Source organism: Colias croceus, chromosome 19 (genome assembly GCF_905220415.1).
Source record: "Colias croceus chromosome 19, ilColCroc2.1".
Lineage (NCBI taxonomy): Eukaryota > Metazoa > Arthropoda > Insecta > Lepidoptera > Pieridae > Colias > Colias croceus.
Window position 1 is genome coordinate 3,646,943 of NC_059555.1, and position 13,326 is coordinate 3,660,268.

A 13,326-nucleotide genomic window follows, 5' to 3' on the forward strand; every position below is an offset into this window, starting at 1 on the left:
CAAACACATCACAATTTTAAATTTTGAATATTATATTGGTAAATTGGATCTACCCGTTTTGATACTTAAAAGTTAAAACTAAAAATATTATAAGTAGGTAACTATAATATTGTTCGTTGATTACAATATAATTTTATGTAAACTTATTACAGAAGTTTCCAATACGGCTATTCGTCAAGTCCAAGCTGTCCAAGTCAATTTTATAATGTGTGTATCTGTTAATACTTACGAAAATAAACATAGTTTTGTTTTATTTTTATTTTATTTTATAAAAAATTATTAGCTATCTAGTTTTGATCTGCATTATCATTACATCCATATTTTTACATGGCATAATGATAAATTGATAATGAATATACAAATATAGGTATGTGTAAATAATAATATGTATTACATAGATAAAAGTTATAAGTATGTATGTATATTATACATGTAAATATGTACCTACATAATATAAAGTGGATATCTCATTATTAAGTACAGTATTGTTCACTTATGTAATGTGACTAATGATGTTGAGGACAAAATAAAAAATAAGCAGTATCAAGATCGTTCGATCCATTGCACATCCAGGTTGCACACTCAAAATTTTGATTTCCCTAATAGGCATGACGAAAGATTTTGAAATCCTCTTCCATAATGTGTGTATACGTTTACTATACAAGAAAAACCCTATATTTCGCTAATATACTTAAATTTAACGAAGATAAAAGCCATTTTTCAAAAAATATTTATAAACTGTGCCAAAACAGCTCGCAGGTGTCATGGCGTAGGTGTGACGTCACTCTATAATAAATACGTAATTATTTGTACGCATTGCGAAGAAAATTAAATAAATATTTATTTAATATGTGTTATAGAAACGAATTTCAAAGTTTATAAGTGGTGTGCAGTATTGCAGTGTGAATCCACATAAAAATAATGCTCAAAAATGTGTTAGTAATTATTTCAAGCGAGACAATAATAAGAAATGATTGTATAAAGTGGGCGCGGAGAACCCCGAAAGCACGTATTGTGAATTCGCAATTATATTTCTGTTCTGAGTCGATAAAGCATACGTGAAACAAAAGAAAATATATAAAAATGCGTATTCTCAACATATTCATAACAACAAAATACATCTGACGTGAGTTGTTTATTTAAACGTGACGTCACGCGTGTTTTAGTCAAAATGGCCAACTGCAGAATTTCAATGTTTTATTTTATTGATAATCTCATTAATCTTAATGTTTTTTAGATTTTTAAGTCACTATATTTAATTTATTTAGTATATATTTTCCCTTGAAAACACTAATATGATCATTTATGGATACTGTCGTCATGCCTCTACCTATACCACAGACTAATAATAATATACTACGTATACAACCTATACCTATTATTATATTCACATGTTCTAAATGACTGCTATTTTTTACCGCGTTTTGTTGTGATTGAAGCAATCAAATTCAAGCGGAAATGCAGTTTATGTCTCGTAAAATTGAAAAACGCGGATTGTTACAATAATGCTCAAAGTTAAACCATTCACACAACATTCTTTAATCGCAGTGTGTCTATCTAACGCGATTTTGCGATTTACCGCACTCAGGATAAAACAGTAGTGCGGCTACAGCCTTAAAACTTCGTGTGTGCATCTCAGGCGGTTGTGGTTTCGGTTTAGTGTTCAGCCATTTAGTTAATTCTCTCTCTACGGTTTTACTGGGTTTTACCCTCAGAGGTTTTACCCCATAGAAAGCTTGCAACTAAGGCTTGCAAGAATAAAATTAAAAAAAAATCGGAATAATTGTCAATGTCAATTATTGTCAGATGAAATCAAGATGAAATTGACACTTGACATATAAACAAATTTTATAGATTTGGAAATTGAAATTTGTGAATAATAATTATTGTGGTTTGCAGTTTGCACTTTGCTTATTGCTATAGTAATGTTTCAATTTCTAACCCTTTATTTTTCACTTTTAAGATAAATTTATGATTTATCAAAATAATTTATTACAGTTACAATGAAATGCCATATACCTGGACCGAATGTTAAAGGTAAATAAAAATTACATTGAATTTTATGGTGTTGTGAAACATTTTAGGTACTCAAATATTTTTATTTTTAAGTTTTAGGGAGAACAATTCACGCTTTAGCAAGATTTGGAGATGAATTATACTTGGAGTCATTATCAGATTCTATACTCCTAAGGACTCTAAACGCGGCAGAGTCCGCTTATGCGATGGTAAAATTTAACAAAACCTTTTTTTCATACTTCAATTATAATTATTATTCCACGGAGGACAAGGAAGGATTAAAATGTAAAATATCAATGAAGAGTGCTTTAAACACTTTTAAGTCTCCAACGCATATGGACAAACAAGTAGAAAATTTAGAAATAAAACTAGACCCGGAGTCTTGTAAATTAATATTCATAGTGAAATGCAAACATGGCATTGTAAAAACACATTTTGTATCTATATTAGACTGTAAGGCAATGCAAGCTGTTTATACTAAAGATCTGGTACCCAACAGGTAATAAAAGATTTCAGTTATACAATTTACTTGTTTATGTTGTATTATAATTATGATCTAATATGAATACATATTTTCCAGAATAACATCCTCTCATAAAATACTTTCAGAAGCTCTGAGTAATTTTCAGTCATCTGATGACCAAATGACTATAGAGGCGAACTCAAATTCAATGATTCTACGAAATTATGTGGATAGCAACATGGACTTAACTAAAATTATTAGAACTCAAATAAATATAAAATCTCAAGAATTTGAAAGTTATGTTATAGGCACGGATACTACTATAACATTTACAATGAAAGAATTCAAGGCACTACTGGCATTTGCAGAAGCATTAACTCTACCTTTACAACTGCATTTTGAAGTTACAGGAAAACCAGCTGTATTTATAGTTCACAATGGGTCTACATTTGAAGCAAATTTTGTTTTAGCTACATCCAAACCTGATATGCAAACGCAAACATCATCAACACAAAACACAACTACTGTTGAAAGAAAAAGAAAAGACATAAATGGTGATGTCCAAAATTCAGTTAGAAAGAAACCACATCTTGGTGTAGATACTTCAAGTCTTAATGAAGATTCTCATCTCTTTAACTATATAGAAATGCCAGAAGACAAAGATTTGGTAGATAATGGGAAAATTGATAGTCATATACATAATCAAATAAATATATCTCAAAATGTAAATATGTGTGAAAAAATGGACTATGACAACATTCCTCCCTCACCTACTTCAAAATTAAAAATCAAAACAATATTTAAAAGGTGTTTTGAAAGCACTTTTGATCCTAGAAGCATACAAGGTTCAGTATTAGCAGAAAACTCTGACAGTGAATAAAGAATAGACTGTACACCAGTGATTTGTCAAAAAGTGAATATGTTAATACATTTAATGACTTCATATTATAGTTTTTACATTTGTAAGAGAATTTAAAGTGTATTTCCCAAACTTTTAAATGTATACTATAAGCTTATTTTCTAAATGTACAATCCAAGGTATCTAACTTATTGATGAGACAATGTTTCATTAAAAAAACATCATAGCTATCAATTAACCCATTGAGCCCCAAGCGACCCGATCGGTCCACGATACAATAGATTTTCTATTGTGTCTATGATTCCGGGGCCTGAGTTATTAAATTACAATCTTAGAACTTTGAAACTTAATTCAAACAGTTTATGTGAAGTTCATTAAAAAAATGGTTTTCACAATATTTTTAATCTTACACTACTACTAATAGTCTAAAATAAAAATAATCTTCTGTAGTCTGTACTTTTCCTCATCAACAAAAAAAGCGAATTTTACGATAAAATAAAATAACATTTCACTGCATTATGATTTTATATTAAAAAAATATACATACAGATAAAATATTGTACACACCTTACAAATCAAAATTTCAGTGTGTTATAATATGATTTGTAGTCATACTAACATAAATTTACTAATAGTATTGCTATATATTTTGATCATTGTCACAGGAACCAGGATTAAAAAATTACATTCAAAATATTACCAATGCAAAAGAAATAAATATTTGCCACCGTACATGAAAAAAATAATACATTATTAGATTATTCTTACCATTTGCACTTACAATTTTGTTCTAAACTTTAAGAAGCAAGTGTTATGCCTGTAATACAATCTTAATTAAATTTATAAACAGTTTTTATATATATACTACATGAATTCCATTGTTCTATGAACAAGTGCAATATATGGGCAAGGTGCAAATCGATTAGATCTGAATTATTGAAATCATATTACAGTAACGATTTACTAAAAAATTAATACTAGGTTAAAAAACTAAACGAATCAGTTGTTAGCAATCAATATAAACCGATCACTTTAAGGTAACTCAAAATTAACAGATAAATGAATTATTTTATTCAGCATTTGCAATATTGTCAGTTTGGAGTCATTCATCACTATACATTCGCGACAAAAATAAATTATTTATTATTATTTTTGATTTGGTTTTAACTACAAAGAGATCACATTTGAATTTTAAATTTTAAGTGAAAGAACAAATGCAGAGTCGTTTTCTATAAAAAAAGTTATACACATTTTATTTATATAACAATAGCTAGCTATCATGCCTTAAAAAAGATGAAAAAGACCTTGATTTCTACTTTAAATTTATTATTACAATACGGCAGCGATACCATTTTATTACAATAAGTATTTGTTAAAATTCAATTTCAATATTGTCTCTGGCCCAGATGTTGGGGCATGCACTTTATAAGTGGCTGTTCGTGACTGCGAGTCACCGGACGCCCATTGCATCACCAAACACTCACTATCCAAACAAACCAATGAAAAAGGGCACTGTTATTTAGGAACAATCCTCTTGACTCTTTCTCACACACTGTGCTACTTTTCGTTTAAACTCCGAATATGACTCTCGCCATTCCTTCTGTAAAAAAAATCATAATAAGCACACATCAACAACTGATTGTAGTTTGTGTTGTGCCAGTTGGAGTGTGTGACCTAAAGTGATATTATTATGCTGTTTTGTTTGTTTTATTGTATGTCACGTGTCCCTTTTTCTGTGCCTTTTACAAAATTTCATTCTCTCCTAAAAGCAATCTTCTTGACTTTTCCTAACACATCTGGCAACTTTCTTTTTGAAATCCGAATATCTTTCTCTCCATTCTTTCTGTGAATACAAGAACATGAAACATATATAAGTTAATGATGCATGAATGTATTATTTACAATGCTACAAATATTATGAAATGTGTCATTGACAAGCAACAACACATTCTATACTAACAATAATAATTTAAACAATGACTATGAATCTACTATTAAATTAATGATTTTCATAGTACATATTAAATGTTAATAATTATTAACACCAACTAATTACCATGCAATTGACGTCACTAAATTCACAATCAATACAACAACTTTGAGCATAATTAAACAAGAACTACAATACTAATATCCATAATCTTATTTTCAGTTTATTATTATAGCTCAATATAATTCTTACCGCAGCATCTACATTAGCAGGGCTCTCATCATTAGGGTCCGCTAGCATTGATATAACGCTAATCAGGATTGTCTCCACTGTGTGTACGGGCAACCATCGCTCCGATGCTTTCTCATAGCCCCATTTGTCATCACCCGGTTCATGCAATATTGAAATGCAAACATCACCATTCTTTTCAACTGAAGATATAAATTAAAATGATTATATATCTAATATATTATTTTACTTATAGTGTAGAGATACAGTTGTAAAAGGATAGTTTTCCATAGAATCAGTTCTTTATTTTATATATTTAGATAAATATTATACAAAAGGTTGATATTACAGATTGTGTATTATTTTAATGTGTTTTACTTATTTTCAATTGATTACCCACTCAATATCTTTGAAAATAATAACATTATATGATTGAAACAAAAAAATCAACATTATTTACTTCAGAAAATAAATTTTATTTTATCCACTATTACAAAACTATGTATTTTATAAAGTATGAATGCAGATGCACTCACAGCTCACAAGGTGTGCTTTGAATAGTTTCTCTAAATGTTTAACCTTAGCCTATTTTAAATAATTTAAATTATAATTACCGTCAAATAAAACTTACTATTCGGATGCCAAATTTCAGTCACAAATTTCATCCGTGGTGGCCTCAAAGGATACTCTTTTGGAAAATATAAATGTGCCTTAAAAAATCCACCCTCACTGGAAAGAAAGGTTGTTGTTAACAAAACTTATTAATACTATATGTTACTTGTGTTGTTTTTTTTTAAGTAAATAACAATTTATTATCTAAAATACAAGGGTTTTTAAAAATGACTGGAAAATACAATGGAACTATAATGAGATCCCATAACTTGATTAAGATTACTGATGTCCATATAAGTTATAGTAAACTAGCGGTCCGCCTCGGCTTCGCCCGTGGTACATATTAACGTTTTCTCTACATAAGAACCATCCTCGTACTTCAAGGAATATAATAAAAAAAGAATTATCGAAATCGGTTCAGCCGTTCTCGAGTTATGGAATTACAACGAAAAGTGGCATTGATTTTTATATATTAGATAATAAGTGTTTTGATGATTCACAAGATAAATTACTAAATTTAACTCAACTTATAAATAGAATATATATTATGTCGTACTCACTATAATGTGTCCGGTGGCCCAATAATAAGAACTTCCCATCTGTATATGTCATTGTCGTCTATCAACCCAGCAGAAAACCCTTCTACTGGATTTTTGTTCAGTTCTGAAAATTGAAAATCAACTTACGACTAACCACAAAATTCACTACTTAGGTATACTCATGTCATATGAAACTGTGCCAAAAGAACACGAGAAATAATTTATTATCGTTTCTTCTTGTCTTGCGACAAACGATTGTCATTGCTTGGATATTGATTTTACGACAAACTTTATACCAAGTAATATTTAAAACATTATTCTCGTGCGACAAAATCATAAAAACAGATTAAGTCAACTTTTTCAAAACCTATCCCGAACCCTAAAATACCATCCGCTAAGGTCAATGATTGCACGAATACCTGTGTTCGCTTAACGCTTGTGCAGTAATTATTTACGATATTTATATAAATATGACAGTAATATGTTATTACCTGCTAATTGCTTTTTTAACAAAAGCGAAGACTGTGGCTCTGACATTAATTACAATTATGAAATTTACCCTGACGACACGAATAAAACTATTTTTCACAAAAGATGGCTGGCTGAGTTTTGGGCAGGTTGTGAAACATATGAGCTGTGCTTGTTTCCGGTACAGACAACAGAAAATGTCGCCATACTTATTGATACAGATAATTAATTTTGATTTAAAGAAGTTTTTCATTTTGCTAGTTTTTAAAAAACGTCTTGTAAAATATTTCCTATTTATATTATATTCTATCATATTTTTAATATTGTATATCGTTTAATAAATTAAATTAAATAAGAAACATTCGCCCACTGACCATATCCCTTTTTTATTAGTTTCCGGTAATTGATAAAAAAGGGATAAGATTTTCGGATCATTACAATATTATACCTACATGAAAAAAAAATACTCTCTATATATATATGCATTACACACATTGATAAAATTAGCAAAATTAATTAGCTTTGTATCCGCTGATTTCATAGATCTTTATCTAAGAAATTGTTAAAAATGCATATTTGGCATTTGCCTTGCCAATTTTAATGTCTTTTTTTTAAATAAACGATGTTTCTAATTAAAGCTATTTAAAATTTAATCAAATTAATAAACCTAAAAAGTATGGATGGACTTTTGTTGATAGCAAAAAAAATGTAAAATTTCATTAGCAGTTAGGAGGGTACTTTTAGATACCGTCTACCCTCTTTATTTGAAAGGTATAGAGTGGGATACTATTATATTGAAGAAAGGCAAAAGAAAAGATTGAATTTATCCTCTGAAACATAAACTAAAATGGTGGGTAAATGAAACATTTTTTGTAAAAATATTACTTTGTATTTCATAATCAAAGAAAATTACAATTCAGGTGTTGCATTCTGTACTTTCTTTTTTGATTTCTTCATTTCTGGTTCAATGTCGCCATTACTTTGCGAGTTCTTACGTTTTTTCTTTTTCTTCTTCTGAATCTTCTTACCGCTTTGTTGATTTTGTACATTGTTTTCATTTGATTTTGCCGCACACTTTATTCCAGACACGATGCTTTGTAAACTCTGGAAGTCCAACTTTGATTCAATGTGACAACTCTCATGTACAGATTTTATGACATTGATTAATTTTTTCAATAATGTAATAAAATTATTTTTTACAATATATTCACTGTCATCCTTAATTGCCATTAATTGATTCTCAAAATCCTTTTCTATGTCCATAATTTTACCGCTAACTTCATTAACTGAAGGTTTATTTCTGTTCAATGATCTATAAAACCCTATTAACAATTCAAGGCCCTCATTTCTGCGGAATTGTCTCACATTTTTATCAAATACATTCTTTGTTATAACTGGTACTATCTCGTAAATACCTTTCCAGTCTGTCTGTAATATGCTATGGAAAAATATGATAGGCAACATACAGCTACGATTAGTAAAGAAACTATTTACGGTCTCTTTAAGAATTCCTGTAAGTGGGCAAGGTTTTATTTTTTTAAGTGATTTTTTATTAGGGCTGCCAATTTTTTGAGAACAATGCACGATAAAGGTTGCAAAATTGGTGATAACGTCACCAAGTGCTTGATACAGAAAATGCGACCTTGCACCTTTGTCAATTGTTGCTTTGAAATAGTCACATAAAATGTCTAATGTTATGTCCTCAACTGATGCGAACTTCCTAACCTTCGAAAGTGTTTTGATGGTTTTTCTTAATCTATTTTCAAGTTCACTAAATTGATTATCTTGCATACAAAATTCAAGACATCTGGTAAGAGGGGCTATCATACTTAAGCATATATCCATTGAAGGATCTTTTTCTAGATAAATATCAATCAAATCTAGTACCCTGATTCTGAAATCAGATAAAGATTTCTTATTTTTACGTTCTTTTTTCGTTTTCTTGTTTTTCCCCTGATGGAATTGTTTAAATGCTTCTGCCAATGCTTCATCTAGCTTTTTACCTTCTTCTTCATCAATATCATCTGCATTGATACTTTCTGCATCATCATCTGCTGCTGCGGCAGTTCCGAGTGCTTTTTGCACTGCAATTCTAAGTTGATCAGGATTTTTCAAATCATTTTCGTCATCATCGTCACCTTCATCATTGTCGTCGTCATCTTCACTGTCATCACTGCCTTCACTATCACTATTGTTATCTCCATTTTCTTTCACTTCATCTGTTTCCATATTTTCAACCTCACTTTTCTCATCTTCATCCTTTTCATCCTCAGAATCGCTGTCTTGTGTTAGTGGATTTTCAGCACTGTCAGGGTCTAATACAGAGACAATTTGACCTATTGATGATGGTGTTAGATATTCCCATAAAAGACGAAAAACACATTGTACTACTGATCGTAGCACACTTGATTCAATAGACAGAATTGATAACAAGATTTCTACCATTACTTCAACCCATTCTGGTTCAGAATCTTCCAAATCACCATTTACTTTCTTAGATTCATTAACTTTACCCATTGTGTAATGGTTGAAACAATCTCTCAATTCTTTAATAGAGCTGCGAGCCACTTTTACGTGGGTAGGCTCTGAGAATAAGAACAAACCAAGTTGATAAAGCAAGATGAGGAAAACTTTATCAACTTTAGATTTTGATTCAATTTTTTCAATTTTCTCACAAGTTTCCATGAGCATTTCCCAACAGCCCATGTTTTCTTTAGTAAACTGTTTTTCAAGTTTCTCACGAACCTGATCTTTTTCCATAATTTTAGTTATGAAATGACATAATGATGTCAGTACCATTACGAGATTGTCGACATTAGTGAATCTTGACGTAAAACATCGGTAAAAGCATGTTTTAATTGACCCTGTAAAATAAAATATCATAGCATAAGTAATGTAAACTAAATCAATTGCAAAATATATTTTTAACTATTTTTAAGTAAGTCATAGTACCTGCTAAATCACTGCCTACTGCAACATTATCATCTCCACTGATTTTAAAGAATCCAAAACACATCAATATTTGCATATATGAAATTTTAAATTCAGTGTCATCTTTAACAGCTTCATGGCTGACTAGATAAGATATCATCTCAGCAGCCTTAACTCTTTCATTATTATACCAATTCCTTTCAACACCTTCCTTTACAAACTTCTTTGATGTATTGAGAAGAACTTTTTTAAACAATTTTGCCATTTTCTTTACGCCATCTGTATCTAAATCAGTGAATATTAGCTTAACAATGTTGGTTCCTGTTATTTCTGTTAAATTAATCTCACCAGGATTAAACAAAAGCTTCTTTAGTATTTCAACTCTTAAAGAACTTGTTACAGATTTTGATTTTAATGCCTTAATGAGAGAATTGAGTAATTCTTTTTCTTTCTTGATCATTATTCTGTGGTCATCTTCATCATCTTTTTTATTCCTTATTTTGCTAGCTGTCTGTAGTCCTTTGAACCAATCCAAGAATAATTTAAAGAATTTATTACTTATCAAATCTGGTATAACTTCTACATTGTCTTCTAAATTTTGTAATACATTGTTCAGTATATTAATGGCAACAAGTTCCCTGTTCCGATTATGTTTTACAAGCTGACTATCAATTTTATTCCAAAATGTTAAAAGGTGTGGTGTTTTAGCTATCTGTTTGCCAATTTCTTGATAAATTGGATGATTAACAGAATTGTAGTCTATTCCCTCCTAAAAAATACAAATTACATTGTTAACAATATTTCATTAATAACACACCAGTAAAAATTTAAAGAACTAAGACTTACCAAAAGCTTTTCACTAATATCCGCTATGTGATCTTCATGTAATATTTCTGGAACTCCAAATAACTTCCTTACTTTAACTTTATTTGGAAATTTCGAACTTACAACCAAGAGAAAGTGTAATGAATCCAAAGTGTGTTCTTTGATTGCTTTTTTATAATTTGCTTTTATGTTTGACCAAACAATGTTGGAAAATTTATCTTCATCTATCTGAAAATTAAGAAATAAACACTCAGATTTCTTTTGTAAGTACTTTATATTTGAAAAAAATGTTGATAAAAAGTTAAAGTCAATATAAGGTTTTTTTATTATTTTTCATAAATATTAATTGTATGAACCAATGGACATCTTAAACAATAATATGTAATTTATCTTTGATAAATAAATACATACTCTTGCATCATATTTTGTTTAATAACCAAGTAAATATGTTTTATATGGCCACTTTTTTTATCTTCTTACCTCTTTAACAAAATCCAAGAGAATCAGAGATGCTACTGTACCCAAGTATGATTTCTTGGTGCTTGCAGCTATTAACATTTGTATAGTCTGCTTTTGTTCTTCTTCTGTACATTTAAGCATCAATCCGGATCGGAATATTGCCCCGCACACCAAAATTTGTCCAAGAGAGACATCACCTACTTCCTGTCATATGAAATAAAAATTATTACCTATTTATAATACTAATATTCCCTCTGAAGTTAAATACCACATGTTGTATCTGCCAGTACACCAAAAATTATAATGAAATGGTAGAATTGAGCAACAATTCGCGATTTTATCTGAGGATTGTAAAGTTATTTGTGAATAGTTTGTCACACTTACACTCTTAGATGAGCCACTGGCATGTAATTCTTTTTTTATCAACTCCAGCAATTGGGACACAGTTATTTCTGGAAATTTCGTCAACAGGCTCACAAGTGTGGCAAAGTAGCCAGTTCGAGTTTCTGGGGTATTAGCACCCAGACTTCTTATTATCCTTTTCAAGGAATACTGTAAATCCTTGTCATTCTGTAATAATAATCAAGGTTGATTAAATGTATTATCAGAGACGCACATCATGTCTATTTACAAAAAACTAACCTCATTTGATTGTAACCGCGAAATTATTCTTGCTCCTCCAGTAATTTTCACATCGTGTTTATCTGATTTCAATGAATCAAAAGCTTCTAATAGCGAAGTAGTAACCTCCTTACGAGGTTTTTCAATAACTGTTTCGTCTTTCATTTTAATACATAGTTCTTCAATTTAAATTATAGCACTCTGAATATAAAATAAACCAAAAAATTGTGGCGAAACCCACATGGACATGGACAATGGACATATGAACAAGTGACACATGACAGTCCTTGACAGACAGTTCTTGTGCATAGACTACAAAAGTTTTTTTCAGATTAGAGGATCACAGATTAATTGTGCGCTTAATAATTCAAATACAATAAAATAAATTAAAATAGGCAATCGATTTAGATTTTCGTCGAAAATGAATGATTTATGTTTTTCTTTTTATTATATGTTCAGTAATATGAAACAAAATCAATACGTATTTGGATTACGTAGTGTTTAGAGCGTCTTCACATTATCCGATCCGATATCGGATATCGGGAGCCGATAGCCGATATCCGATATCGGGGTTAAGTAAAATGTTTGATTTATGTAGTACCTGACTTTCCCCCCAACGGTACCCCAACGTTCCTCCCCAACGGCCCAGGCCTTGTCGCGGCGGAGGGGCTCAGTAGCTCAGAGTTATGGCCCTCTGAGTGAAGCGAAATTGGACCAGCGAGGGGCTGAAGCTGTGATGGGGTCGGGGGTTCGGGGGAACACGGATGATGGAGTGGGGAAAGATCCATTGTCTGCGCGTTGGTGGCGTAAGCCTTCGTTCCAGCATCCGCCAGCGAGGGGGGGGTTCTACTGGTGGGCCTGGAAACGGGCATCTACTGGGCGGGACACGCGGTAGAGTCGTAACCGTTCCCGCAGTTCCGTCCAAAGCAGCGCGATGGAACAGAGTGGGGTTTTAGTCGGTAGAAATCCGACATAACCACGGCTCCATCCCCGGGAGCCGGGGGTATCTAAGAAGATTTCCCCACTATAAAAAAAAAGTACCTGACTTCCACATTGTCTGATCCGATATCGGATATCGGAGCCGACACCGATATGCCCGTGTGCACATGCTGTCCTTGTGCTGTCGGACGATAATGTTCAGTGTTACCAATTCAATTTTCGAAAAGGCATTATACCAACAGCAAAAAAACACTATAGGTAATATAGTTTGTATACACGGTTTGTGTATTTTCATTCATAAAGGGCGCTAAATGTAAAAAAAAATCCTTTAATTTACTTTAAACCTTTTTATTAAGAAAACATTCATTTAAGTCTGGATAGAGGCATTAAAAATACGATTTATACGGGAGCTATTTTAATACTGTCCTATATTATA

At 31.1% G+C, this 13,326-nt stretch overlaps 3 protein-coding genes across 4 annotated transcripts; 1 reads left to right on the forward strand and 2 right to left on the reverse strand.

Annotated features, from left to right (window-relative positions):
• The first annotated feature begins 1,835 nt into the window (after positions 1-1,835).
• On the forward strand, positions 1,836-3,787 carry LOC123700092 (cell cycle checkpoint control protein RAD9A). The gene is made up of 3 exons (XM_045647213.1): positions 1,836-2,037; positions 2,110-2,515; positions 2,597-3,787. The coding sequence occupies exons 1-3, from the start codon at positions 2,004-2,006 to the stop codon at positions 3,357-3,359; spliced, it is 1,203 nt and encodes a 400-aa protein (XP_045503169.1). The 5' UTR covers positions 1,836-2,003; the 3' UTR covers positions 3,360-3,787.
• Positions 3,788-3,844: 57 nt separating this feature from the next.
• LOC123700093 (ubiquitin-conjugating enzyme E2 G1) lies at positions 3,845-7,297 on the reverse strand. 2 transcript variants are annotated; one of them, XM_045647215.1, is made up of 5 exons: positions 7,139-7,297; positions 6,669-6,771; positions 6,128-6,225; positions 5,521-5,699; positions 3,845-4,938 (listed from the first exon to the last, which is right to left on the reverse strand). In XM_045647215.1, exons 1-5 carry the CDS (start codon positions 7,182-7,184, stop codon positions 4,858-4,860), a joined length of 507 nt encoding a protein of 168 aa, XP_045503171.1. In that variant the 5' UTR covers positions 7,185-7,297; the 3' UTR covers positions 3,845-4,857. The 2 variants fall into 2 exon arrangements, with proteins under 2 accessions (XP_045503171.1, XP_045503170.1); XM_045647214.1 differs by having other exon boundaries at positions 3,845-5,181.
• A 684-nt stretch (positions 7,298-7,981) lies between these two features.
• LOC123700261 (myb-binding protein 1A-like protein) lies at positions 7,982-12,227 on the reverse strand. Its single transcript, XM_045647430.1, has 6 exons — positions 11,973-12,227; positions 11,715-11,900; positions 11,352-11,534; positions 10,893-11,099; positions 10,068-10,815; positions 7,982-9,979 (listed from the first exon to the last, which is right to left on the reverse strand). Exons 1-6 carry the CDS (start codon positions 12,114-12,116, stop codon positions 8,025-8,027), a joined length of 3,423 nt encoding a protein of 1,140 aa, XP_045503386.1. The 5' UTR covers positions 12,117-12,227; the 3' UTR covers positions 7,982-8,024.
• Between the last annotated feature and the right edge of the window lie 1,099 nt (positions 12,228-13,326).

Excerpts from the sequence above, each read along its gene's own strand:
- LOC123700261 (XM_045647430.1), bottom strand. The coding sequence starts at position 12,116 with ATGAAAGACGAAACAGTTATTGAAAAACCTCGTAAGGAGGTTACTACT. Across the intron at positions 11,535-11,714 it reads CCAGTGGCTCATCTAAGAGT|GAAGTAGGTGATGTCTCTCT; the intron begins GTAAGTGTGACA and ends TTCATATGACAG. Across the intron at positions 9,980-10,067 it reads AGTAGGCAGTGATTTAGCAG|GGTCAATTAAAACATGCTTT; the intron begins GTACTATGACTT and ends TTTATTTTACAG.
- LOC123700092 (XM_045647213.1), top strand. The coding sequence starts at position 2,004 with ATGAAATGCCATATACCTGGACCGAATGTTAAAG. Across the intron at positions 2,038-2,109 it reads ACCTGGACCGAATGTTAAAG|TTTTAGGGAGAACAATTCAC; the intron begins GTAAATAAAAAT and ends TTTATTTTTAAG. Across the intron at positions 2,516-2,596 it reads AAAGATCTGGTACCCAACAG|AATAACATCCTCTCATAAAA; the intron begins GTAATAAAAGAT and ends CATATTTTCCAG.
- LOC123700093 (XM_045647215.1), bottom strand. The coding sequence starts at position 7,184 with ATGTCAGAGCCACAGTCTTCGCTTTTGTTAAAAAAGCAATTAGCAG. Across the intron at positions 6,226-6,668 it reads GGGCCACCGGACACATTATA|TGAGGGTGGATTTTTTAAGG; the intron begins GTGAGTACGACA and ends CTTTCTTTCCAG. Across the intron at positions 5,700-6,127 it reads TGAAATTTGGCATCCGAATA|TTGAAAAGAATGGTGATGTT; the intron begins GTAAGTTTTATT and ends TTATATCTTCAG.